Genomic DNA, 27904 nt, shown 5'->3' on the forward strand with positions numbered 1-27904 from the left:
GCTAATTAGACTAGACAGCCAAATGACCTTCCAGATGTCATTCTATATAAGCCACAGCAGCAGGGGCCAAGGCAGAGATGGTTAGGGGCAATCAGGCAGGCAGACGAGTGGTTAGGGATGATTAGGCAGGTAGGTAGAGTGGTTAGGGGTGATCAGGCAGGCAGGCAGGTGAGCAGTTAGGAATCAGCAGTACCAATTGTGAGAGGAATCTCTGATTGCCAGTTTAGGCCCAATCCCACAGTCAGACATCCCCCAAAGGGTCCCGAATTTCAAGAATATGTAGGCTGGGCTGAAGGACCCTTCCCCACACACCTCCCATGCACAAAATGTGTGCACCAGGCCTCTAGTCCAATTAAGTAAGATGCTTCTTGGAAAAGAGTGTTTCCAGTTGATAGAGACAAAGGAAAAGAGTATATTACAGATATACTATAATTTAAAGGGTAGAGTCAGTAGAATTTCTTGATGGATGGGATTAGGTAGCTATTTTCAACCTTTTTTATCTATGGCACACATAAACCAATTACTAAAATTCTGCACCACAGTAAAAAAATATATTTTTTGCCGATTTGACAAAAAGATTGGAATAATTTTATTTCATTCACACCAATGGCTATTCTCGTGTTGGCAGCTGTCATATTTTATTTGATAATCTAAGGTAAAAGATATCACTGCCTCCAACTAAATAGTCAGGTATTGCATATTTTCAAAGGTAGTATGTTCTAGGTAAAGTAGAAAGTGTTGAGTCATTCTAACTTCCTTTCATTTACCAAGATTTCAGCAAAGTCTAATAATAATAGGGGAAATTAGGTACACACAAAAATGGATTCCTTAACTATATCCCCCGTGAATAAAGTCTGCTGTATTATAAAAGAATTTCTTCAGTGTAAAAAAAAAGGGGGGGGTTGTTAAAAAATCTGTATAGCGTAGAACTTAAATCTTACCTGAATATTTGAAGATTGAGAATTCACAGATCCTTTATTATATAAATAAACCATAAAATTGTCTGCTAAAAAAAATCTGAATGTAAAAAAGAATGATAGAATTCTAAGTTATTCATTTTGAAACATATAAAGCAGCAACAAGCAAGCTAACACCCTCAGGCCAAATATGACCTACCTTCTGTGTTTACAACCTATTTGTTTAAATATATATATATATATATATATATATATATATATATATATATATATATATATATACATTTAAATTTTTATATCTTTTGAATATAATATATACAAATATATATTATATATTATAATATAGGATTATTATAGTATTATGGAAACACAGCCCAAACCATTGACTTACTATGGTCAATGGCTGCTTTCTTGCTACAACAGCAGAGTTTGGGCATCTTGGCAGAGACTCAAAGCCAAAAATATTTACTATCTGGGCTTTAGAGAAAAAGTTTGCTAACCTCTGTTAAAGGTAATATTTTCTCCTGATGTTTATGTAATTTTTATTCAAAGGAATACACATTTACTCAAAGTAATTGTCCTATTTTAATGGACTCCTTCAAAGAAAATAAGAAAAAAAGGACTACAAGATGAGAGAAAAGCATTTTAAAATTTATAAAGATATGAACTGGATTATGAGAGTTGTCTGTTCATTCATTTTTCCTTAATTGTATTACTACGAATACACATTTCCTTTATAATGAAGTGGAAGAGTACTGTGTAAAAGTCATTAATCAGAACACGGGCACTAAAACTACATTCATTATAAGTTCAGCCTTCTCTGATACCACTGCCTGTATTTATCATGTTATTTTAGTTAGGCTTGCTTATCTCAAGCTCACTCCTCCATCTATGTAACATAACCAGAACACTCACACTAGTTTCTGTTGGAAATGCTTCACTAAAACTTATCTCATATCGGTTACTTACCTATGAACCTCTACTTGTGAAATTTAAAAGGCAGTTTGAAGTCAAATAAAACTACTGTAATGCACTTCCTATTGCTGACTATAATACTTTCCCCTTCTTTAAAACATCTACTCAACTTCAATCATACTATTTTCCCCCTGGTTTTCCTCATATCTTTCTACTTCTGTAAATCCTTTCTTTCCTCTGCATCCTTGCTTCTTCTCTTAAATGTTTCCATGGCATTCATCTGTGAGTTGTTTTTCCTTCTCACCTTTAATATTCACCCCACCTTTACAGATTTGTCTGGTTCCTTTTTGGTGTTTCATTTACACCTACATTTAAAAATGGCTTTAAAACACACACCTCTCTTCCATGTTCTAAACTCATGGTCAGCAAACTGCGGCTCATGAGCCATATAGGGCTCTTTGGCCCATTGAGTGTGGCTCTTCCACAAAATATCACAGCCTGGGCAAGTCTATTTTGAAGAAGTTTAAAAAATTTAGCTTTCAAAAGAAATTTCAATCATACTGTTGATATTTGGCTCTGTTGACTAATGAGTTTACCAACCACTGCTCTACACAGTCATAGTTCTGCTTCTCATTATTTCTCACATAAGTTATTTGCAATCAGGTAATTAGCATAATGCTGCCATAATCATTATGTAGAGGACCAGTGCATGAATTCATGCATGGGTGAGGGCTAATCAGGCCAACTGGGGGTAGGAGCCACAGGTAGTTGACCGGCCAGCCCCGCTCCCTGGGCAAATTCCAGGTCAAGGGGACAATTTTCATATTAGCCTTTTATTATATAGGATTCCCCAAAACAAAATACTGGTACACATGCTCTATCTATATCCCATGCTCCAGTCCCTATATTTCTTACCACTTTTCACAGTCCTGACGAGATGGTCAAATACAATGTGAGTTCTCTTGCTTGCCTTTGATAGTCTTGAAAAGTTATTTGTGTATCATTTACCACAGTCTCCCCTCTGTCTATAGGAATAAGTTAATTCTTCTTTTACTCAACACCAGTCTTTGGCATCTTACACAATGAATCACTTGTTTACACATCTCTCTTTAAGAAACTTCCTCTCAGTCAAAAAACTTTGTTTCTTCTTTTTTTGAAAGCATTCATGTGACCTCCTCTTTCTTCTTTCTTTGCCCAGTAATTTTGGTAATTTGTTTACACTTACTATTTTTGGTCTCAAATTAGCCTCTCCTTCATTCCATGTAGTCTAGTTTTACACCCAAAATTTAGCTGAAATTGACCTCCTGAAAATAACAAATTATTTCCAATCCAGGTTTTAGCAACTGGGTTTCCATTAGAGAATAAAACCCTACAAAAGTTATTTCAATTATTTTCTCAATTCTCTGAAATATGATACAGAACTAGTAATATTTTCCATAAACTATTCACTAGTTTCCACAGTGTATAATCTAATTTCTGTATTAAATAGCTTATTCCATATCTTGATGGTGGACCTAAATCTCTGATCAAATCTTACTATAATCAGTTACAGATTTAGTTCTTATTTTGATATCCTGCCTTGATTATACAGGTCCTGCTGGATCCACCAACTTAAGATCTTATAAAGTTCCGGAAGTGAGTCTCTATTTTTTCTGTTCCCAAATCCCCTTGTAACAAAAGCCTACTTTCATGAAGCATTAGCATGAAAAATTTCATTAATTCACAGAATATCCATTCATATGAGACAACTATAAAAATGTAGTAACAACATTATTTTAAATAGCCCATTTTTATTACAAGTAAATAAATTCATAAAAATAAAGGAAATCCAAAACTAAAGAATAAAACAATGTACCTTTGCTTAAGGTGGATGATATATGGCTTCTCATTTATTGGAATAATATAGGATATCTGTTTCTAAAAATAATCCAAAAGAACTGAGAGTGAAGACAAATGAAATAGAAACAACAATTTTACACCAATTACTCACTCCACACAATGCTTAAAATGTATTCATTAAAATATCTCAAACTATGTGTGATTTTAAATCTGCAACAGCATATCAAAAAATGTAAAGACCAAAGGTGGCTTACTGGTTTCTTAAATGAGTACTTCTCTAGCATCCTGAAGTTTCCGTTATATAAAAGTATTTACCAGTAGGTTTGTAAAATTGGTTCTTTGTATGGAGGACAGTCCTTTTTCACATATCCAGATCTTTTCAAAAGTGGTACAAATTGGCAGCTGGGGTACCATCAGTTCCCAAAAATGAGCATTATCATTGGGCTTATTTGAATGATTTAGAATGAGATTCAGTGCCCATATCTTAACTGTTCAGTTATCTCTACGGCCATTCTCACCCTTTTAGAGTGAGTTACATGCAGGGTATGTGAAACCAAGGGTGGTTTATTATCCAGTCTACTTTATCCTTAACTTGTTCATAGATATTGATTTACTAATGATTTTCTTATTAAGAATTATGGGGTAATAAAATGAAGTGTTTGCTCTCCATTTACTAAATAACTGTAAACTCTGGCTTTTCATCAAAATAAAAATTCCATTGTTTTATGTTTTAAAATGTTTAGCATTTGTCTATTATATAATACATTCTATTTCCACACACACACACACAAAAAACAAGCCAAATATAGGGATTTACACACTATTAGAATCTGTGCTATCCTGTAATGTCTACTTAGCTGGCATCGTTGGGATAAGAAGTTATATCTACATCAGTGAAACTCACTCCATAAAGTACAAAAATCATTTCAACCATTTTTCTAAAATGTATTGCCTGTTTCTATTTTTTGTTAATATGTTATTGATTTCAGAGGGAGGAAATGAGGAGAGTGAGGAGCATCAATGAGGAGAGAGAAATACCGATTGTCCACTTCCTGCACAACCTAGCCTGCAACCTGGGCATGTGCCCTGACCAGGAATCAAACAGTGACCTCCTGAGCCACACCAGCTGGGCTTGTTTCCTATATTTTTAAACAGAAAATTCTTGAACAAAATTCGGTACTATTTTCAACTCTATCACTACTATTTTTAAAGTTAAAACATGGGTCACAATAAGTTATAATATTAGTAGGTCAGTGAACCTCAGAAGGGTTTCCTTTCTCATCACAAACCTAGGGAGTAGCTTTTCCCCCCTTGGTTCAGAGGGTTGGATGATCTCATTTCCAGGGGCCAGTATCTCAGGCAATGCCACTATCCAGGCCATAGGAGTAAGAAAGGGACAGGGCAACTGCCTAGGGTTTGGGGGATAATGCTGCTGCCGTACTCTACAGTATCGATTCCATAACTTATGCTGTGTTTTTCATTCAGTTCAAAATATTTTTTAAACTTCCGTTGTGACTTTTTTCTTGATTCATGATTTATTTAGAAGTTTGTTGTTTACTTTTCATATATTTGAGAATTTCCTAGATTTCTTTCTGTTGTTGATTCTAATTTAATTCAATTGCAATAGCAAACATATTTTTATGGCTTCAATTTTTTTTTTTTTACTTTCTTGACCTAGAATATTGTCTATCATGGAGAATATTTCATATGCACCTAAAAAGAATAAGTATTCTGCATTTGTTGGATGTAGTGTTCTCTATGTCAGCTAGTTTGTATTGGTTAATTGTAGAGAGCGACTGAAAAGGCACATGAGCATTTCTCTGATTATTGTCAGTTGAGTCCACTGGCGCAGGCAGAGCCACATCCTGGAAACATACCATGCCAGAGGTATGTATGTTGTCAGCCTGACCCTTAGCTCAGGTGCCAGGGGATGGGTTTCATTATCTAAGTTCAGCCAAGCACAAGGAATGGACACAATTATCCAGGTTCAGCCAGGAGTGACAATTACAGTGAAGCCACAGGAATGAACAATTTATCTTTAATCATTATTTCACATGATTTCCTTTGTTTTAAACTCTAATAAAACTTCCTGGAATCAGGCTATATATAATAAACATGCTGCACCAGCTCTGGGTCACTGTCCCTCAATCAGAGGGTTGCATCCCACCTGGTCCCAGCTTTCCCTACTATCTCTGTCTCCTTTTTTTCCTTTTCTTAATCCCCAGCCACCCCTACTCAGGAACTCGTCCTCTCTCTAGCTGTGCTGATCACAGTAAAAAAAGAAAACTTATAGTTAATAGTTTTAATCAAATATCTTTTATGCTTGATTTTGTCTAGTTGGTCAATCCATTATTGTGAGTGAAATAGTGAAATTTCTGAATATGGTTATTAAATTGTCTGTGTCTATATTCAATTGTTAGTTTTCCCTTCATGAATTTTGAGGATTTGTTAATAGATATATGTACATTTAAATTTTTATATCTTTTGAATATATTGACAAATTTATCTGTATAAAATGTCACTCTTTTTAGTAATGTTTATTGTCTGTAAGCTTGTATTACCTAATATTTATATGGCCCCTTTTTATGGTTACTATTGGCATGGTAGATATCTTTTCCATTCATTTACTTTATACCTATTTGTATATTAGAATCTAAGGTGTGTCTCTCATAGATCCCGTGTTTCCCCGAAAATAAGACATCCTCCAAAAATAAGACCTAGCGCATGGAAAGATAAGACATCCCCTGAAAATAAGACCTAGCGCAACTTTGGGAGAAAAAATTAATATAAGACACTGTCTTATTTTGGGGGAAACAGGGTAGCATAGAGTGGGAAATTATTTTATATAATGTCCCAATCTACCTCTGTCTTTTTATTGAGGTGTTAAGATCATTCACATTAAGATCAATTATTTATATGGTTGGATTTACATTCATCATTTTGTTATTTTTAAAACATTTCTTTGTAGTTTCTGTGGGTATCACAATATGCATTTAAGTTAGCACAATTTGTATTAATACTAGAGGCCCAGTGCATGAAATATGTGTACTCAGAGGGTGAGGGGTGCACTCAGCCCCGCCTGTACCCTCTCTCAGGCCCGGAGCCCTTTCAGGATGCCCAACTGATGGCTTAGGCCCGTGGTCTGCAAACTGTTTGCCAACCACTGGCTTAGGCCCACTCCCCATCAGTCGGGCATCCTTAGCACACGCAGTGGCAGGAGAGGCTCCTACGACCATCACTGTGCTCGCCAGCCATGAGCCCAGCTTCTGGCTGAGCAGTGCTCCCCCTATGGAAGTGCACTGACCATCAGGGGGCAGCTTCTTCATTGAAGGTCTGCCCCCTGGTGGTCAGTGGCAACACAGTGACCAGTCATTCTGTCATTGGACTGAAACCAGTTCTCCAACATCCCCCTAGGGGCCCTGGATTGCTAGAGAGCATGGGCCAGGCCAAGGGACCCCACTGGTGCATAATTGGGGCCACAGAGGGATGCAGGAGGTTGGCCAGACGAGGAGGGACCATGGGAGGGCTACAGGGCGTATCTGGTCTGTCTTGCTCAGTCCCCGTCAGACCCCAGCAGCAAGCTAACCTATCAGTTGGAGAGTCTGCCCCCTGGTGGTCAGTGCATGCCATAGCAACTGGCTGACTGCCCCTTGGTGGTCAGTGCACATCAGAGCCAGCAGTTGAGAGGACTTAGCATATCATTAGCATATTGCCCTTTGATTGCTTGAACGGCCAACTGGCCGACCAGATACTTAGCATATTAGTCTTTCATTAAACAGGATGAAAAATTCCAGTAAAATATAAAAACTATGCTTCTATACAGTGGAACTCTATCACCTTCCTTTGTGCTATTCTTATCATATAATAATCATATAATACATCTGTATTTGTATAAATGCAACTATAAATTATTATAATTATTGCTTTTTCCATTGTTGCATCTTTTAAATAAATTAAAAGGAGAAATAAGAAAAAACATTCACAATTTTTAAAATATTTAATCAAAATCTTTCGTAATAACATATTTTTACTAGTTCTGGTTCTTTGGGTTGCCATCTTTTATTATTTCCTTTCAGCATAAAGAAATTTATTTAGTATTTCTTGTACGTTAACAAAATACCACAGTATGAGAGACTTAAACAACACAAATTTGCTTTCTCACTATCTAGAAGCTGGAAGTCTAAGATTAAGGTGCCAGATAGGGCTAGTTTCTGGTGAAAGCTCTTTACATGGCTTCCAAGTAGCACCTTTCTTGCTGTGTCCTCTCTTTCTTCTTTGTTCAGGTGGAGGGGATGAGAAGGCACAGGTCCTATCAGATTAGGGCCCTATGCCTATGAACTCATTTAACCTCGTCTCCTTAAAGGCCTGATCTCCAAACGCAGTCACACTGAGGATCAGGACTTCCACATGTGAATGTGGGGAAGGGGACACAATTTTGACCATAACAGAGTTCTTAAATGCAATCAGCAAAAACAAGATGCATAAAAAGAAATTTGATAATGGTATATCATTAAAATGGACAATGTCAGTGCTTTGAAAACTGAGAAAATAAGACAAGACATAAACTGGGAGAAAATAACTGCAAATCATTTATCAGATAATGAATCTGTATCTAGAATATATATAAGGAATTCTTAGAATTCAGAAGAGAAAACAACCCAATTTTAAAAGGGCAAATAATCTGAATGAACATTTTACCAAAGAAGATGTATAAATGTCTTATGGGTTCATGTAAGATGCTCAGTCTCATTTAACATTAAGGTAATTCATATTGAAGCCAGAATGAAAAACACTACGCAACTACTAGAATAACTTTAACCAAAAATGAGAACCAATGTCAGTGCTGACAAGTAAAAAAAAACACAGAATGCTCATAATATAGCTGATGGGAGAAGTAACATTGGATAGCCACCATGGAAAACAGTTTGGCAGTTTCTTTAAATGTTAAACATAAACTTACCATATGACAAAACAATTTCACACCTAAGAATCTACCCAAGAGAAAGGAAAATATTATGTCCATACATAAATGTTCATAACAGAATTATCCAATGTCTATCAAGTGTTAAATGGATAAACAAATGTTAACCACATCTATTTAAAAATAACCATTAATGCCCTAGCCAATTTGGCTCAGTGGATAAAGCATTGGCCTGCGTGAACTAAAGGGTCCTGGGTTCAATTCCTGTCAAGGGCATGTACCTCAGTTGCAGGCTCCTCCCCGACCTGAGACCTAGCCAGGGCAAGTGCAGGAGGAAACTTATTGATGTGCTTTTCTCACATCCATATTTCTCTATGTCTTTCCCTCTCTCTCCCACTATCTCTAAAAATCAATGGAAAAATATCCTCAAAAGAGAATTTTTATAAAAAATAAATAATTAATAAACTATTTATCAGTGCTACCAAATGGACAAACCTAAGTGAAAGAAGCCCAATGAAAAACATACACATCATATATTTTCATGTATATGAAATGTCCAGAAAAGGCAAAATTATAGAAACAAAAATAAATCAGCAGTTGCCAAGGGCTGAGAATGGAAGCAGGGAAAAACTAAAAATAAGCATGTCAACTGAAATGTTCTAAAAGTAGACAGTGTAAATTTACATAATTCTGTGTATGTACTAATAACTACTGAGTTGTATACACTTACAAAGAGTGAATTCTGTGGGATGCAAACTATGTCTTAATAAAAGTGTTAACACTAAAGTATTATCAAAGTATTGACCATTTATAAGCAAGACTTGATTCATTGTATTTATTTTTTTATTCTTCTAAGATACTTAGAATAAAGGTATACACACAGGTCCAGATAAGTATTTGTTAGATAAATTGATGAAGAAGACAAATTATCTTCCTTTCTTATAAAAATAACAGAATAAAAGGCTTATTCTGTCTGAGAACTGGTAGATTCTGGGATACAGATTGAGGCAGGAGGCTCAATAAAAGAGATTCTCTGTAACTTTCTTGGAGAAATGTATTCTCTTCATATGAATCATTGAGATATCAGTCAGATAAGATGCTATCAGATTAGGGCCCCATTCCTATTTTCTGTATTTGAAGTTTTAGTAGTTTGACATAAGGAAATGACAAATATTAAACAAACAGAACATCCTAATGTAAGTATTTGCTTTTACCATAAAAACTTTAAATTCCTTATTAGAAGTAATACCAGGCACATATACATACTTTGTAAGGTTGTATATAATAAAATAAAATAAATTATATAATAATATTGATTGTGAAAAATGCATCTTACATTTACTACTTCTGAATCATTACTTGTATTATTTGCTTGGATTTTCTCTGGAACTACAATCTGTAGAGATGAATTTTGAAAATCTTAAGAAATAAAAGAAAACAATTAGTAACTGTGTCTTAAACCTAACTAAATATTTGTTGATGTTGTTTTGTAAGATTCACTTATGCAAATATGAATTACTACTGTATATTCCTATAATAATCTTTAAAACAATTTAAAAACAGACAAAATAGTTAGAAGACAACATAAAAAGCACAGGGGAAAGTATCAACTTACACAAAACTTGCTGTTCCTAGAAAATAGAGCAAAAATAATCAAAGATAAACTTCAAGAAAACTTTCCTGAACTAAAATATTTGAAACAATAGAGTAGAAAGTATTATAATAAAAACCAATAATAATTAAAATTCAAACTATTCTACTAAAGTTATTGGTTGCCTAAGACAAATAATTCTATGGACATATGAGCAAAAAGAAAAAAAAAGTCATACTGAGCATACTGGGAGAAAAGCAGACTGGCTTGTGAATTTTACACCAGTTTTCAATGTTAAAAAACTGAATAACAATATCTTTTTAAAATCTTCATGAAAAAAATATCGAACCAGTAATTATTTTACCCAGCAAAACTGTTATTGAAATATGGAGTTGAAAGATAGATATTTACAAGCAAAATCTCAAAGAAATATAGTTCACATGTGCCTGTCATCCAAGGCAAACGAACTTCTCCCAATAAAGATATCAACAGATTTGAGGTCCAGTAGTAGAGAGCATTAAATAAACTTAAATATAGAATAAAGATTAAAATAATTCTTTATGGGAATTGTGGTTATTTAATAAAATGCAAATGTTATAAACCATGATTATGTAGACATAAAAAACATATACAATGTCACGAAGTACAGCAAACAAGGACACCATATGTGCATACTGATTTCCTTAAATTTATTGCATCATGGTCCAAAAAGTGTGACTTAAAGTTGAAAATCAAGTGGTATATCAAAAACATATTGTTTAATGATATAAAGATATAGAAGAACTAAAACCAGAGTCATGTAATAAAAGGGAGAGCAGGCGGTAGGAAGAAGTAACAAGATACTAAATTCTCTAAGCACTCACAATGAGGAATCACTAGTTAACTACCTATATGAAGGAGTAAATCTATTATATAACACAGATTAAAAGTATAACAAATTAGGAGAAGAATACACAGGCACCCAAAAAGTAAAGCAAGTTACAGATTTTTATGGTAAAGGACTTTTTACTAAAGCAAAAGTATGAAATCAATAATGTATGACATAAATAAGAAGCACTCAGATTAAAATATCTGTCATATCAATAAATGGAAGTAGAATGAAGTAACCAACTAAAAGAAAAATCCTCAGATTGGATGCACAAAAACAAAACCCAGTTATTCAGACCTGTGAAATAACGAATACTGGACCTAAGCTAATCCTAAATTTTGAGGACCTTAAAATATGACTGTGGTTCACTTCAGCAAAAGATGTATGCTTACCTGAGACAGTCAGGTGGTTAACAGAATTTAGGTTCAAATCAATGACTGTACTCATGGGTTCACAAGGCAATCCTATCATAAATTGCTCAATTATGCAAGTGTGTGGAAATCGACATAATCAATAACTTGTGGAGTCCCCACCTAGCCTACCTAACCAATAAGGATGAGGATTATTAGAGTAGGAAGGGCCAGACAAAAACCTCTAAATATCTTTGCACCATCACCAAACCAAACGTCTTTCTGAATCCAGAAAGTAGCCCCACTATGAAAAGAATTAAAATGTACAAGGGTAGTGCGTATTTTATTTGTTTGATCTGTGCAAATGATTTAATAGAGAATCAGCTGTTGTAAGTTTAACCAGTTGATGGCTGAAATAAACACTGCTCAAAGTAAGGTCTCTTTAATGAAGCAAATTAACACAGGTATTGCTGTTTAATGACACAGAGAGGTGCTGTTTTCTCCATCCCAGTCAGCAGGGAATCACCACAGCAAGTTCGCATTTTCACTTGGCAGTGATAGCAGTGTACCTTCTCCATCCCAACCACCACCCCCTTCCTGTCTGAATGTCAAACTGCACACCAGATGACTGGGTAAAGATGGGGTCCCTATGCAGGATGGAACACCACTCAGCTGTGAGAAAGGATGACATACTGCAGTTTGTGACAGCGTGGATGGGTTCTGAGAATGTCCTGCGAGCAAGGTGTCAGGCTGGAAACGTTAAGAATCACATGACTTCACTCCTACCCGTGTTTCCCCGAAAATAAGACATCCTCCGAAAACAGGACCTAGCGCATGGAAAAATAAGACATCCCCTGAAAATAAGACCTAGCGCAACTTCGAGAGAAAAAGTTAATATAAGACACTTTTATTTTCGGGGAAACAGGGTAGGACAAAAAATGACCATCTCTGGTTCTGCTTCAGCCTAGACCCTAAGCATACCACCACCCTCTGTGGGAGATAGAATTTATCCTCCCCCAAAATGTCCCTGTTTTAATCCCAGGAACCTGTAAATCTAGAAATGCGTGGCAAACTGTAATTGAGAATTGTTTGCTAGTCAGCGGACCTTTAAATACGGAGATTATCCTGGATGATCTGGGGCCTGAATTCAAATGAGAAGGAATTGACCAGTGGAAGAGGGGGAGCAGAAGAGAGAACTCCAGAGACCCCAACCCAACGCTCCTGGCTTTAAACACGGGGAAAGGGGGCCACAGGCCACGGGGTGCAACAGGCATTAGAGTTTGGGGAGGGAACTCGAGGAAACAGATGGTCTGCGATGGCCTCCGGGAGCCGAGGGAAGTGGGTTCTGGGGAGTTTGGGGGGAAGGGTCGGGAAGGGGAGGGGGCGCAGTGTGACCTACACGAAAGGCGGAAGGCAAACCCGGAGAGTCAGGGGTTTGTCCTGAGCTCATTGAGATGATCTGCGCTCGCAGGAGTCACTGTAAGGCCGGACGCGCCCAGCTTCCAGGGGGCAGGGCAAAGGAGACCGGCGGCCGGCCGGGGCCGGGCTTTCCGTGGGGCCCGGCCTCGGTGGGCCCCGGGGGCAGAAGGAGGGGAAGCCTCTCCTCCGCTGGGACGGGCCCGGCGCCCTGGCTTACCCGGGCTGCACCTGAGCAGAGCGCCGAGGCCCGCCAGCAGCAGCACCGAGCGGAGCATGCTGCCGGGTCTGAGGCCGCAGGACGCGGCCGTTGGCGCCCCGCACGTCCCCTCCCCGCACGTTCTCCCCCAGTACGTTCTCCCCGCACGTTTTCCTCCTCGCACGTTGGCGGGGCCGCGTTCTCATCTCGCGAGGCCGCCACGCCCATTGAAGTGCCCGCTGTGTTAAGACCAGCCGGACCCTAAGCCCAATCTCCTGGTTCTCCAGCCCAGCCGCTTCCTCCCCGGGGGTCAACCCCCAAACACCGGTCCCTTCCCGTCCATGGACGGAGAGAACTGACCCGTTGACTCTGTGCTGTTCTGTATCAGACACGTCCGGATGCTTGGAAAGGGCCACACTTTCTGGATTTCAAACCGTAGCTCCAGGTGACCGGGCAAAGATGTGGTCCACGTGTACCATGGAATACTGCTCTGCTCTGAGAAAAGATGAAATAGGCCGTGTGTGACAGCATGGATGGGTTTTGAGAATGTCAGCAGAATGAAGGGCAGAAAATGTTCAGAATCGTTATGACTTCCCTCATACCATATAAAATGGAAGGCAACAAGTGAACACACAAGTAAAACAAGCAAAAACTCATAAACAACAGGCAACAGTACGGTGGTTACCAGAGGGAAGGAGTGGGGCGAGTCGTAAAGGACAAAGGGGGTCAAACAGATGGTGAGGGAAGGTTTGACTTTGGGTGGTGGGCACACAGATGATGTACCATGGAGTACACTTAAAAACTACATAATCTAATTAACCACGGTCACCCCAAAAAGTTTAATGTTAAAAAAAAAATGAAAATTTAACAAAACTGTAATAACGCAAATATACATATTCACATTTACTAAAGCTGGGTTTCTTTAAGAGCAAACAAAAGAAACTAATTGGTATCTAAAACAAAACAAGATTCCAAGATTAGGAAAAGTGAGGTTTTGATATCTTTGGGAAGAGTAAGGGTTTTTGTTTCGTGCGGGCACGCCTGTGTGTGTGTGTGTGGTTTTCCTGGACCTACTGTCCAAAAGCACTCTGCAACCAGACTACTCTTTCTTCCAGTCTGTCTGGTTCTCCCCAGGGCCTTGGCTCCCATTCATGTGATGTCATTCTCTTATTTAGTGACTTTTCAGTTCTATGAATTCTTCTGTGATGGGAATGAAATGGACAAGATTCTCGTCTATAGTCACAGTATGTATGTTCCAGTAGAAAATCCTAGCCAAATTCATCAGAACAGTATTCATCATTTTCTGCTTTCAGAACCCAGGCTGCCACCTAGTTCCTCCTACCCACAATGCTTTTACTACCAGGACTTGCGGTCTTTCTTGAATGAACATTGGCTTATTCCCTTGGATTACAATGTCTCCTAGGGGGATCAAGCATGCAACTCAGTTATGTACCCTGACTGGGAATTGAAACAGGACCTCCTGGTTTATGGTCCACACCCAACCACCACGTCACACAGGCGGTGTTTTTGTTCTTAATATATTTTTATTGATTTCAAAGAGGAAGGGGGAGGGAGATAGATATAGAAACATCAATGGGATAAAATCATTGATTGAAAAATACAAATATTTCAGTCTTATATGAATTCATTCAGAGATTTAAATTGAAATGAAGATTCTTCATTGACATTTTTTATAATTTTTAATGTATATCTGATTGTTAAAATAAATGTACTATTTTCAGAGAACTGAAATATGTCTTCTTCAAAACTTTTCCTTTAATAACATCTCTATAATGAAAGCCTAGGTGATGGTTAAGTTAGAATAACCAGAATGACCAGTTGCTATGGTGCACACTGACCACCAGGGGGCAGACACTCAATGCAGGAACTTCCCCGTGGTGGTCAGTGTGTCCCACGGTGGGAGTGTTGCTCAGCCAGAAGCTGGGCTTACAGCTGGTGAGCGTAATGGTGATGGCAGGAGCATCTCCTACCTCTGAGGCATCATTAAGGAGCAGCGAGCCAAGTGCTAAGGAGCAGTGAGTAGGTGAGCAGTAAGAAGCAAGGGGTCCAGAACTGAGAGAGATATTCACCGAGGGGTCCTGGACTGTGAGAGGGTGCAGGCTGGGCTGAGTGCATGAATTTCGTGCACCGGACTTCTAGTTGTATATAATTTGAAAGAAGTCTAAAAAATTAGTGAAATACCTGTAAAAGATTGACTAGTACAGTAGTTTAGCATGATATACCGTATTTTTCGGACCTTAAGACGCACCGGACCATAAGACGCACCAGTTTTTAGAGAAGGGAAATGAAGAAAAAAAGATTCTGAAACAAATAGTGTCCTAAAATATTTTATGTGCATTAAAACCCAACATCACAGTCATAAACACATGTAATCAACCCTGTAAAGTAAACAGCAGCATTTAGAACCATTTTAGAGCCGGGCAAGCACACAGAGACCACACAGAGCCGGGCAAGTAAAAAAACTTTTTTTTAAAAGTATATGTGTAGGCTATATTTGGACCATAAGACGCAGGGACTTTTTCCCCCCACTTCTGGGGGGGGGGAAAAATGCGTCTTATGGTCCGAAAAATACGGTAATTAATTATAAGTTTTAATTAATCCTAATAAAAAGGGAATATGCTAATTGACCATCACACCCTCATAATGATGGCAATGCCCACAGCCAATGAGGGAATATGCTAATTGCCTGCCATGCCCTCAAAGATAGCAGCACCCACAGCCACAAGTTGGTGGTGCCCAGTTCCCTTAGCCCCACTGGGATAGCAGGCATATGGGATGGCCAGGCCCCCCTCCTGGTGGGTCCGGCCACACCACATGCCTGCCCCCAGAGTCTCCTAGTTCCCCCAGTCCCCCAAGCCCCCAGGGCCGGCCAGAGGAGCAGGCAAGCCTCAGATGGCAGCTGCCCAGCCAACGCCTGAGGCACAAGCAAACCTCAGATGGGCCCAAGGGTCAGGTAACCAGGGCCGGCAGTGAAAGCAGCAGAGGTGTGTTGGGGGCATCGCATTCCCATGATCGCCTCCCACCCCTTAAGGCTCGAGGACTGTGAGAGGGGGCAAGCCGGGATGAGGGACACCCCCTCCAGTAAATGAATTTTCATGCACTGGTCCTCTAGTAAGGTTATAAACAGTTGAGTAGAGAGTTACTAGGCAACACAAACAGAATTTCAAGTAATTTATTGTAAATGTTATATTTGCATATGTATATATACACAAACCAAGTTTTCTTTGAAAAACTAATGAAATTCAGTTAATAAACCTATTATTAAACTTTATTATGAAAGATTATGTAAAATTTTTAAGTGCTTAAAATTTTATGATCCATAACATTTCTTCCATAGTAAAAATTCATTTTTAACAGTCATGATAACTTATAGACACCACGTAACATTTTTGCACTTATCTAAGAAAACCTTTCTTCCTTTCTCTAGCCTAATTCCTTTGGAAATATTAGTGTCAAGAAAGACATGTTCCAGCACACTTTAGTAAATGTAAACATTCTAAATTATATTAAAAGCAAGCTTTGAAGTTTCAGATTTTACACTTAAAGTGCTTATGAAATTATCAACTGGTTTTATAAGCTCAATTGATTAAACATATAATTGTTCCTGCTTTATACAGCCATGAATCAACAGCATTTATCTGATCAGTTCTATTAAATACTTCGTACCTTAAGGTTTATACTTTATTAAAATAATGCTATTGCAAAAGGATGTCATGTTTTAACATGATTCACAATAGAATTCTATTAAATTAATTTTTCTAATATTAATTATCCATAGATAGAGCCATAGACTCTGTTATCTACAGAATCCATAGATTCCCTTATCTATAGAATGATCGTAAAAATGGAAGATGACTGTGTGTGAATATACACATATAGACCTTTACTGTATTTTGTACTTAAAAATATTATGGACCTTAATTGTGGGATTTGTGCATTCTTTCAAAGACAGAATAAACTTTTATTCAAGAATCTAGCATATGATGATGATTAATCTGTGCAAGATGAAAAATTTATATTATTAGTAGTAAATTAATCAGTTTTCACAGGTATTAGATTATCACATGTTCAACCTGAAACTACATTAATGATAACTAAGATCAAAATTCATAATTACATTTAAGCATATAATGACAAAATTTAACCAATACAGTTAATTTGAGGATTATTACAGTAACATGTTCAAAATAACAATCCATGTTAGAGACATTAACTTCACAGATGACTGAATACAACTTATTCAGTGATAGAAATGAAAATGTTATTTTAAATTCCCTGACTTTGTTAAACTTCTTATATTTCTCAATTCCCAATATTCAATTTTTGTTTTTCTGTGTTAACAAATGAAAATGTTATTTTAAATTCCCTGACTTTGTTAAACTTCTTATATTTCTCAATTCCCAATATTCAATTTTTGTTTTTCTGTGTTAGCTATGTTTTTGCGGTGTTTTATTTTCATTCATAGTTGCAGCAGGAGGAAAGGATTTTCAAGAAAATATCAGGAAAAAAAACTATTAGCTTCCCTGAAGATATCGACAAAAGAAAAGGTAAAACAATCAAGTGAGGGAGCTATATAAAGGAGGTTTAGGAGCAGGACGAACAGGAATTAAATTTCCCTGAGATGATACTTTCGGTTGGGGTGGAGGTGGCCTGTGAGAAGAAAAAACAGTTAATCATTTGTTTAGATGGAATAAAATGGCAATTCATTTCAAACCCAACATAACACCATCCTTAACATTATTAACCATTCTTAAGAATATATTTTATTCTGAGACTATTATTAGTCTGATACGCCATGGGTAAAGATCTTGAAACATAGTCTAAAATGGATGCTTACATTAAATTAATGCTATTCTATAATCAACAATGTTGTGTGGAGGTTCTGGCTTATGTTTGAAAAAGAACAGTGCATCTCTGGCCCGTAGGGCTCAGTTGGTTGGGCATTATCCCATGCACCAAAGGGTTGCTGGTTCGATTCCCAGTTAGGGCATATGCCCAGATTGCAGGCTCGATTCCCAGTGGGAGACCAGAAGGAGGTAGCAAATCAATGTCTCTCTCTCTCTCTTTCTCTCTCTCTAAAAATCAATAAAAATAAATAAAAAGAAAAACACATGAAATTCAAAGACAAATAGTAAAAAGCAAGTGAGGAAACAAGTGAGGAAACATCCTTTGTGCTGTTAGTATTTAAGGGCAGGAAATTATATAAATATAAATCTTACATATATGCACATCATTGAAATTCCAGCTCTCTCAAACGTAATATCCACTCTAAGAATTAAACTGGCTGTAACTTCTATACCTGTCCTTCTCAATCCTCATATTTTAACCTGTGGATACCTTTTCCTTAACCACTTTGATCAATTGTAGTATACCATTAATCCAATAACACAACATTACCTGGTGAATATGTCTCACAAGATTTATATATTCTTCCCTTGATGATAAATTGGATTTCAACACACTCGTATTGTATTGAATTGCCTCAGTGTTGCAATTCAACTATAATTTGAAGGACTTTTGGGAGGGGGTGAGAAGTGAGGTGCATTTTATGTAATGCAAAATATCCTATATAATAGAGAGGGAATATGCTAATTGACCCTCACACCATTTCAAAGATGGTGGCACCCACAGCCTATGAGGAGGGAATATGCTAATTGACTACCATGCCCTCAAAGATGGCAGCAACCACAGCCACAAGATGGCAGCGTCCATTCCCCTCAGCACCGCCAGGGTGGCAGGCATGCGGCAAGGCCTGCCTCCAGAGTCCCTCATTCCCCTAAACCCCCCAGCCACCCAGGGCCAGCCCAAGGCACAGGCAAGCCTCGGATGGCAGCTGCCCAGCAGCCCAGGGCCACCCGAGGTTCAGGTAACCAGGGCTGGCCGAGACTTGCACTGCTGGTAGTGGCAGCAGAAGAGGTGTGATGGGGGCATTGCCTCCCCTGAGGGCTCCTGGACTGTGAGAGGGGGCAGGCTGGGCTGAGGGATGCTCCCTCCAGTGCATGAATTTTCATGCATCAGGCCTCTAGTAGTTAATAAATTTTCTCCTTTTTGCTGATTTTAAGCCAATCTATTGAGTCTTTAATCTGATTATTTTTTTTTAAGTTTCTAGTTCTGTGCTTAAATTCTCAATTTTGACTATTAATTCCATGACATAATCATCACAATTATTTTAAAATCCATGTCTGATAACTATTAACTGAATACCCTCCAAATCTTATTCTAAAGGTTAATTGCTTTTCTTGGTTTTAGTCACATTTTCCTTTTCTTATATGTCTGGCTTTTTCTCAAGGAAGGAGAGGTAAATATTAAAAAACAAAACAAAACAAAACAAAACAAAAAAACCTGTAGGAATAAGTTGAGAATCTAGTTCACTATTACCCCTGTGTTGCAATGCAAAGCCTGGGATGTTTGTCAGGGTATCTGATCCTTGGCAGGGCTCCAATTTCTGTCCCCCTCAACTCTCTGCGTTTGTTGAAAGCTTTCCTCAGCTCCCTAACCTCTTAGTTCTCACTTTATAGACACACACATCTACAACAGAAAAATGGTCCCTAAAGCTGGGATCATCACCAGGCTGTGTTCCTCTCCTGGGCCTTAGCTTCACAATTCCTCGTTTCTTTGGAAGTTCACTAGTGTCTAATCCAGCCCACCTGGTTTCCCATTCCCAAAGGTCCTTCTTTCTGAACCGTGCATTCACCAAAGGCTGCAGCAGCGGTTTACTGTCTTGCTGAAGCTTCTTAAAAATTTCATTTGACACTGCACTAATATGACAACACTTACATACAATTCTTAAATTAATGAACTATCTATACTGTCAGCAATAAATACCTGTCCTACATCAAATCAAAATAGAAGGAAAAATATTAGCCATTATTTCTGAATTTCATTCTGGACAAGTAATCTAAACAAATTCATTTCAAACCTTGATGGGAACTGCTGAGGCTGCTTCACTGCATATGTTGGTACAGGAAATCTGTTTTCATATACATTCTACAAGAGAAAAAAGTTATTATCACAATGCACTCATAAATATATTTTCTATTCAGTTATTTTCCATATAAAAATAACCAATATATTTATTGGGTCGGCAGCTAAGTAATTGCGGGTTTCACACATATATGGCTTCAGTTGAATTTTTAGGTTTGCAGACATAGTACAAATGTAAAACACATTTTGTTATTTGATAGTTGGCTATTCAGCTGTTAATCAGTAAAAAAAGTTTTTTGATCTGTTTTGTAGTTTTTGTTTGGCGTTCGTTGAAAAATGGAAAATCAAAAGGAACATTTTTGTCATATTTTGCTTTTTTATTTCCACAAAGGGAAAAACGTATCCCAAGCTCATAAAAAGTTATGTGTTATTTATGATGACGAAGCCTTAAAAGAACGGCAGTGTCAAAATTGGTTTGCCAAATTTCGTTCTGGTGATTTTTCACTCAAAGATGAAAAACGCTCTGGTCGTCCAGTTGAAGTTGATGACGCCCTAATCAAAGCAATAATCAATTCGGACTGTCACAGTACAACACGTAAGATTGCAGAGAAGCTTCATGTATCACATACATGCATTGAAAATCACTTAAAACAACTTGGCTATGTTCAAAAACTCGATACATGGGTTCCTCACGAACTGAAAGAATCACAGTTAACGCAACGCATTAGCAGCTGCGATTTGCTAAAGAAACATAGTGAAAATGATTCATTTTTAAAACGACTGATAACTGGCGATGAAAAATGGGTTGTTTACAACAATATCAAGCGGAAAAGATCATGGAGCAGGCCAGGTGAACCAACTCAAACAACATCAAAAGCTGATATTCATCAAAAGAAGGTTTTGTTATCAGTTTGGTGGGATTACAAAGGAATTGTCTACTTTGAACTCTTACCACCCAACCAAATGATCAATTCTGATGTCTACATTGAACAACTAACGAAATTAAACAATGCAGTTAAAGAAAAGCGGCCCGAATTGACAAATCGAAAAGGTGTTGTATTCCATCATGACAATGCAAGGCCACACACATCTTTGGTCACTCGGCAAAAATTAATGGAGCTTGGTTGGGATGTTTTGCCACATCCACCATATAGTCCTGACCTTGCACCATCTGATTACTTTTTGTTTCGATCTTTACAAAACTCCTTGAATGGTAAAAATTTCAATAATGATGATGATGTCAAATTGTACCTGATTCAGTTTTTTGCTAATAAAAACCAGAAGTTTTTTGAACGTGGGATTATGATGCTGCCTGAAAGATGGCAAAAGGTCATTGATCAAAATGGGCAATACATTACAGAATAAAGTTATTTAGTTCCATAAAAAAAATTGTCTTTGATTTTTTTAAAATCCGCAATTACTTAGTTGCCGACCCAATAAAATCAATGAATAGACAACTTACTTATAATGTTGACATTTAAAAATATTTTACTTATTCAAAATCTTTACCAATGAATATGGAATACTTAATTATTTTAAGGCTATATATATTTAAGTTCAATATTACTAAAATATTATAATCAACTACATTATTTAAAACATAACACATTTCCTATGTCAATATATTTTAAATAAAATCTTCCAAAAAATATATTGCCAAATCTATACAGTACCTAAATAGTACTATTGTACAAATACTACTAATCTGCTTTTGGAATTCCTTATATTCTTCCTTGACAAGGTGGTTGAAAGAAAGTTTTACAGCAAAGTGAGACTTTATAACACAGCCTTAAATAAGAGAGTAAAGTAAGAAAATTTTTCACATATTACATTACATTAGAAAAAGTCAGGGAAGATCGGATGAAATTGCTAAATCACTGTGAAGTGTTCTTTATTAAGATGGTCTCCATTATCTACTAAAGCTCTATTAGTGGCAGAATATGCACAGTGATGAACTAGAGCTTACACATTCTATGGCTCCTGCTATGGGACAGTTGTTCTGCTATTTTTTTGCCCATGGAATGATTTGTTTATACTATGAAAATAGAGAAGAGATGCAAAAACAAATTATCTCCATCCTCATCCATCAAGCCTAGGTACAGCATTAAAGGGATAAAGTCTACTTCTTGGCATTTATTGTACATATTCTGTTATATGTATGTAAAAAATCAATGTACATAAAACATCTTTTTTTTATAGTAAAAAGATTTGAAACAACCTGTTTTTAAATGTATGGTAAATCCATAAGATGGAATGCTATGACACTAAAAAAAAAAAATGGGGTACATACTCCTTACTCACAATGGGACAACCCATCAAGCACCATGAACAATCACAGTAACATAGTATCACAAAAAATAAAATAACAATTCTACAGAAACCAAACTCAAAAGTGATGAAAGACTGGTATCTAAATGACAGAGAATTCTCAATACCTGTTATGAAGCAACTCAATGAAATAGCAAAAAATTCAGAAAGGCAGTTCAGTGAGCTCAGGAATAAAATTAATAAACAAAAGAAGTGTTTTACCAAAGAGATTTAAACTCTAAAATAAAGAACCAAACAGAAATCCAGAGCTAAAGAACTCAATTAATGAGATGAGGAATGTATTATAAAGCATTGGAAATAATTCAGATGGAAGAGCAGAGAGAACTAAGATCTTTTTAAAGTGAAAACATTCTGTGAGAATTATCGGACTCTATTAGGAAGGGCAACCTAAGATAATGGGTATCCCAGATGGAGAAGAGAGAGCCTATTTAAATAACAGATGAGAGCTTCCTAAAGTTGGGGAATAAATTGAACATAAAAGTACAATAAACTAACAGAAAACTTAATTATCTCAATGCAAACAAACAAAAAAACACCATCTCTAAGACACCTTATATTCCAATAATGAAATGCCAATGATAAAGGAAGAATTATAAAGACAGCGAGGGAGGAAAAAGATAGTAACCTACAAAGGAACCCCCGTCAGCTATCATCAGATTTCTCAGCAGAAAAAGGCCAGGAGAGAGGAAATAATATATTCAAAATAATGAAAGACAAAAAATATCAGTGAAGAGTACTCTATCATCCAGCCAGGTTAACAATCAGCGATAAAGAAAAATCAAAAGGCTTTCCCCAACAAACAAAAGTTGAGAGAGTTCACCACCATAAGAACTGCATTACAAGAAATGTTGAAAGCAACTCTTTTACCTGAAATAAAATATAAAAGCACACAAAGCTTAATGACAAATAGAATCAGAAAATGGCAACTCTACTTGTTAAGTAGGGTATTAAAACTTTATTTATAGTAGCATAAAAGTTAAAGGGGGGCCGAAACCGGTTTGGCTCAGTGGCAGAGCGTCGGTCTGCGGACTGAACGATCCCAGGTTCGATTCTGGTGAGGGGCATGTATGTTGGTTGCGGGCACATCCCCGGTAGGAGGTGTGCAAGCGGCAGCTGGTTGATGTTCCTCTCTCATCGACGTTTCTAGCTCTCTATCTCTCTCCCTTCCTCTCTTTAAAAAATCAATAAAATATATTATTAAAAAAAAATTAAAGGGGGGAGCACTTAAAATAAATGTATCTAATTCAAGTTGGTGGCAAACATGGTCATAAAAAAATATTCTGCGACACAAAAACCTAAAAGGGGAGGAGAAAAGGGGCCCAACTTGTATAGGCAAATGAGGATAAACTATCGGAAAAAAGGACTATATTATCTATGAGACATTTTATACAAATCTTAAAACAACAAAAAATCTTGAGCTGAGACATGAAAAGATATAAGGCAAATATATTAAAATAATAGCTAATATTAATATTTTTAAAAATAAGTGAGAGATGATTGTCTTTCTTAATTTCTTATGTAAGGTCTCTACCAACAGCTGAAATGTAAAAATAGCTATTAGGAATTGTTTTAAGGATTTCTAAATATCAACAAGAAAGATTTCACAGGAAGAACATGAAGATATTTTTAAATATGCCAGAAAAACTGAAAGCTTCCTCCACTAAGTTCAGGAATAATATAAGGATGCTGATTTTACCACTGCTATGCAACATAGTGCTGGAAGTTCTAGCCAAAACAATTGGACAAAATAATTAATTAATTAATGGTATTCAAATAGGAAAAAAGAAGTACAACTACTTCTATTTCCAACTACTTCATAATATGATCCGATATATAAGTAGAATATTTCAAAGAAACCACAAGAAAGCTACTAGAGATAATTAAGCAGTGATGCAAAATATGTAATAAAAATGCAAAAATCTATTTTGTTTCTATCCACCAACAATGAACAATATGAAAAGAAAACTAAAATTAAGAAAGCAATTCCATTTACAATAGCATCCAAAGAATAAAATACGTAGGGATAAACTTAACCAAGAAGGTCAAAGACTTGTACACTGAAAATTTACAACCTATTGATGAAAAAATTAAACAAGACCTAAATTAATGGACAACTAACATTCATGGTTTCAAGACAGTATTGTCAAGATCTGTCAACTCAAAGTGATCAACAGATTCAACGCAATCGCTATCAAAGTTCCAATAGTCTTTTTTCCAGAAATGAAAAAGTATTCTCAAACTTATAGAGAAGGAGAGATAGAAATTATTGATTCATGCGTATAGAATTTCTGTTTGGGGTAATGAAATAGTCTTACAAAAAAGACAGTAATAATAACTGCACAATATTGTGAATGTAAATGCCACTAAATTGTACACTTAAAATGATTATGGCAAATTTTATAGCATATATATTTTACTACAATAAAAATATGTCAAGGTTAAGAAAGAACATATATGTAATTTCTAACTTGTATATGTAGGGACTGTGCTGTATTTGCAGTGATATGAAAAAATCTTGAATATATATAATTAAGGAAGAAAGGGGCATAATTTTTGTTTCTTTTTTATTAGAGAAAAAGGAGTAGTATAAGAGACTCCATATATATAAAACATGAGGAAGCATATCTAATCAATTCATTCCACATAAATTGGAAATACTTTAAAAGTCTGAAAATACCAGGTGTTGACAAAGATGTAGGTTGGCAGGAATACTCATACACCACTGACAATTCAATCATCCCATGGTATAACCTACTTGGAAAGCAATTTGGCAATTTCCAGTAAATATTCACATTTCTTTCAACTCAACAATTTAATTCTTATATGACCCTAGATCAATGCTCTCTAAAAAAATGTTCTGCAATGTTGAAAATGTGCTCTCTCTGTGCTGTCCAATACTGTAATCAGTGGTCACATGTGATCAATCAAGCATTTAAAATGTGAAATGAGGAATAAAATTCTTAATTTTATTTCATTTAAAATAAAATTTAAATAGCCAATACTATTAGACAGTGCAGTCTCAGAACTCACAAACATACATGAGAAGACATATAAAATGATCATCTCAGCCATAATCTGGTAATTGTAAATTATTACCTACTAATTTGGTAATCTGAAAATGGATTTTAAAATTGTGTGATAACAGGAAAATTTATTTTTAAATTGTGTGGTACTTACATAATGTAATATAAACATTGAAAATGAATGAACAGGGGCTACATATATTGATAGGGATAAATAAAAAAGCAATGCTAAAGGGAAAAGTAAATTGTAGATAAATGTGTAAAACATCAAACAAAACATTATACAAAGTTTTAAAATATATAAAGTAAAATCATATTCTCCTATATGGGATATAAAACTGAAAGCAACAAATGAGCAAATAAAAAAAAATAATAAAAAACTTAGACACCAAACAACAGTATGGTGGTTACCAGACAGAAGGGTGTAGGAGGGTAAAAAAGGGTAAAGGGCATTAAATATGTGGTGATGGAAAAAGATTTGATTTGAATGGTGGTCATACAATGCCAATATACTGATGATGTATCAGAACTGTACACGTGAAACCTATATAATTTTATTAACCAATGTCCCCCTCAATAAATACAATTTTAAAATAAATTTTAAAATAGAAAAAAGAATTACAAAGTAATATTACATACTAGAGGCCCGGTGCACGAATTCGTGCATGGGTAGGGTGTGGCTGGCCCACCTGATCAGAGGCTGATCAGGCCAGCCAGCCTGGGGGAGGGGCTAAGGGCGGTTGACCAGCTGGCCCCACCCCTGGTTGAACTCCTGGTCAAACTCTCAGTAGAGGGGACAATTTGTATATTAGCCTTTTATTATATTGGATGTTTTAGGATTATATGCTAATGAGAAAAAGTATGTCATTATCCCAATACTTCCTAATACATTCAGAGGAGGAGTGATTACTGGTCCCATTGCTGAGACAATTAAGTGTGTTCCAGTCCAATACCAGGTCTTTGGTAACATGCCTACATAAGCCAGGCAATGAAAACAGAAAGAGAGCAGACATAGAAATAAATAGGGATAGCATGGGACCCATATCATTTTCCAGTCTTGGTTTCAAAACAAAGTACTCTTATGATCTAGATGCTTTCCCTCTCCTCTGAGCCAGGGATCCCACTGGTATTTCTTTTACTAACCCAGAGACCACCTATAGATCACATTCTTAAATTCTTAAGAATTATTTCTAAATCGATGTGACATTTTTTTTTTTAATTTTAAAAATGAGCCCAGCTGGTATGGCTTAGTAATTAAGGGCTGACACCATTAATCAGAAGTAACGGTTTGATTACAAGGACAGGGCACATTTCTGGGATGCAGGTTCCATCTCAGAGAGGGGGAGGTTGGAGGAGGCAGCCAATGTGATTCTCTCTCATCACTGATGTTCTGTTTCTATCTCCCTCTCCCTTCCTCTCTCTGAAGCACATGTGTCAAACACAAGGCCCGCGGGCCAAATCCGTCCCGCCAGGCCTTGCAATGTGGCCCGCACCGCGCTGTCATCACTGCACTCCGCTGTGGTTCCATCACAATGACAGTTTATGACTGTTCAGTAAACCATTCGGCCCGCGATTTAGGCTGGATTTTAGATTTTGGCCCCTTCTCTGATTGAGTTCGACACCCCTACAGTCTGAAGTCAATAAAAACATATTTTTAAATAAATGTGAAATCATAATAATAGTAAAGAAATACAACTTTTCATTTTAAACTTACAGGTCCTCTGGGAGGAGTCACTGGAGAAACGTGTCGAGGAACACTCGGTGGTTGTCTAGAAACTTTTCCTTGATTTTTGCCATCTGATCTGAAAGACAGAATTACTTTTAAGTTAAACAAAGATTAAAATATTTCTACATGACGTATTACGCATACCTTGTATATTCCCCAAAACAGAATAGTGATGTAGAGGTGATGATGATGACAGATAAATTTATCCCATTTTTAACAGCTTTTACACATTTTTTTTATCCTTACAGTACTAGAAAGTTTTATTAACCTGTTTCACAATGAAATGAAATGAAATTCTAAGAAATTATAAAGTTTTGGTCAATGAGACTAGACTTTGACTTTTCTCCTCAATTCTTCCTAAAATCAGAAGAGTAAAAGCATACTCTTAAGCTACAAAATTTCAAGTAGTTACTCTATGAACTAGGAAGTTCAGGAAGAGCAAACGATAAGCTAAAAAATATATGAGTTGAGTTTCAGACATACTGAGGCAAAAGCAAGTCAATTAGAAAGAAATGTATGGGAGATAGCTAAAATTTCGGAGATGCAGATTGGGGAATTACATGATTTGGTCAGTCAAGTGTATAAGAAAGAGAAAGAACAGATAGAAAGATAAATCTGTTGTAGACTATGTTAAAAATTAAAGCTCACATCAGGATACTCTAAGAAAATACTCTGTGTGAGAAAAAATAGAGCAATGAAGTAACGGTAAGCAATCAAGGAGAATATGTATATTTTGAAATCATTAACATAATAAAACTTAATTACTAAGTAATTGCACAGTGCCAGTTAATGTGCTATGGGTTTACTTGTTAATACTTTCTCATTTAATCTGCACATCAACTTTAAGAGATAGGTATTATTGTTGT

The 27904-nt window shown here is 36.6% G+C and overlaps 2 protein-coding genes across 3 annotated transcripts in view; both read right to left on the bottom strand.

The window, feature by feature from the left end:
* ADAM32 (ADAM metallopeptidase domain 32) overlaps nt 1-13222 on the bottom strand; it is a 91783-nt gene extending 78561 nt beyond the window's left edge. The window contains exons 1-2 of the mRNA XM_045587784.1: nt 13038-13222; nt 10208-10223 (exon numbers count right to left, since the gene is read on the bottom strand). Of these exons, the coding sequence (XP_045443740.1) occupies nt 10208-10223; nt 13038-13222 (201 nt within the window). The remainder of the gene's footprint in view (nt 1-10207; nt 10224-13037) is intronic.
* Nucleotides 13223-16193: 2971 nt separating this feature from the next.
* Nucleotides 16194-27904, bottom strand: part of ADAM9 (ADAM metallopeptidase domain 9) — a 98304-nt gene continuing 86593 nt past the window's right edge. For both annotated transcript variants that reach the window (XM_036455202.2, XM_036455200.2), the window contains 3 exons: nt 27027-27114; nt 19957-20024; nt 16194-17687 (listed from right to left, as the gene is read on the bottom strand). In XM_036455202.2, the coding sequence (XP_036311095.1) occupies nt 17594-17687; nt 19957-20024; nt 27027-27114 (250 nt within the window). In that variant the 3' untranslated portion in view covers nt 16194-17593. The remainder of the gene's footprint in view (nt 17688-19956; nt 20025-27026; nt 27115-27904) is intronic.

Source organism: Pipistrellus kuhlii, unplaced genomic scaffold (assembly GCF_014108245.1).
Source record: "Pipistrellus kuhlii isolate mPipKuh1 unplaced genomic scaffold, mPipKuh1.p scaffold_m20_p_3, whole genome shotgun sequence".
In the NCBI taxonomy this organism is placed as follows: Eukaryota; Metazoa; Chordata; class Mammalia; order Chiroptera; family Vespertilionidae; genus Pipistrellus; species Pipistrellus kuhlii.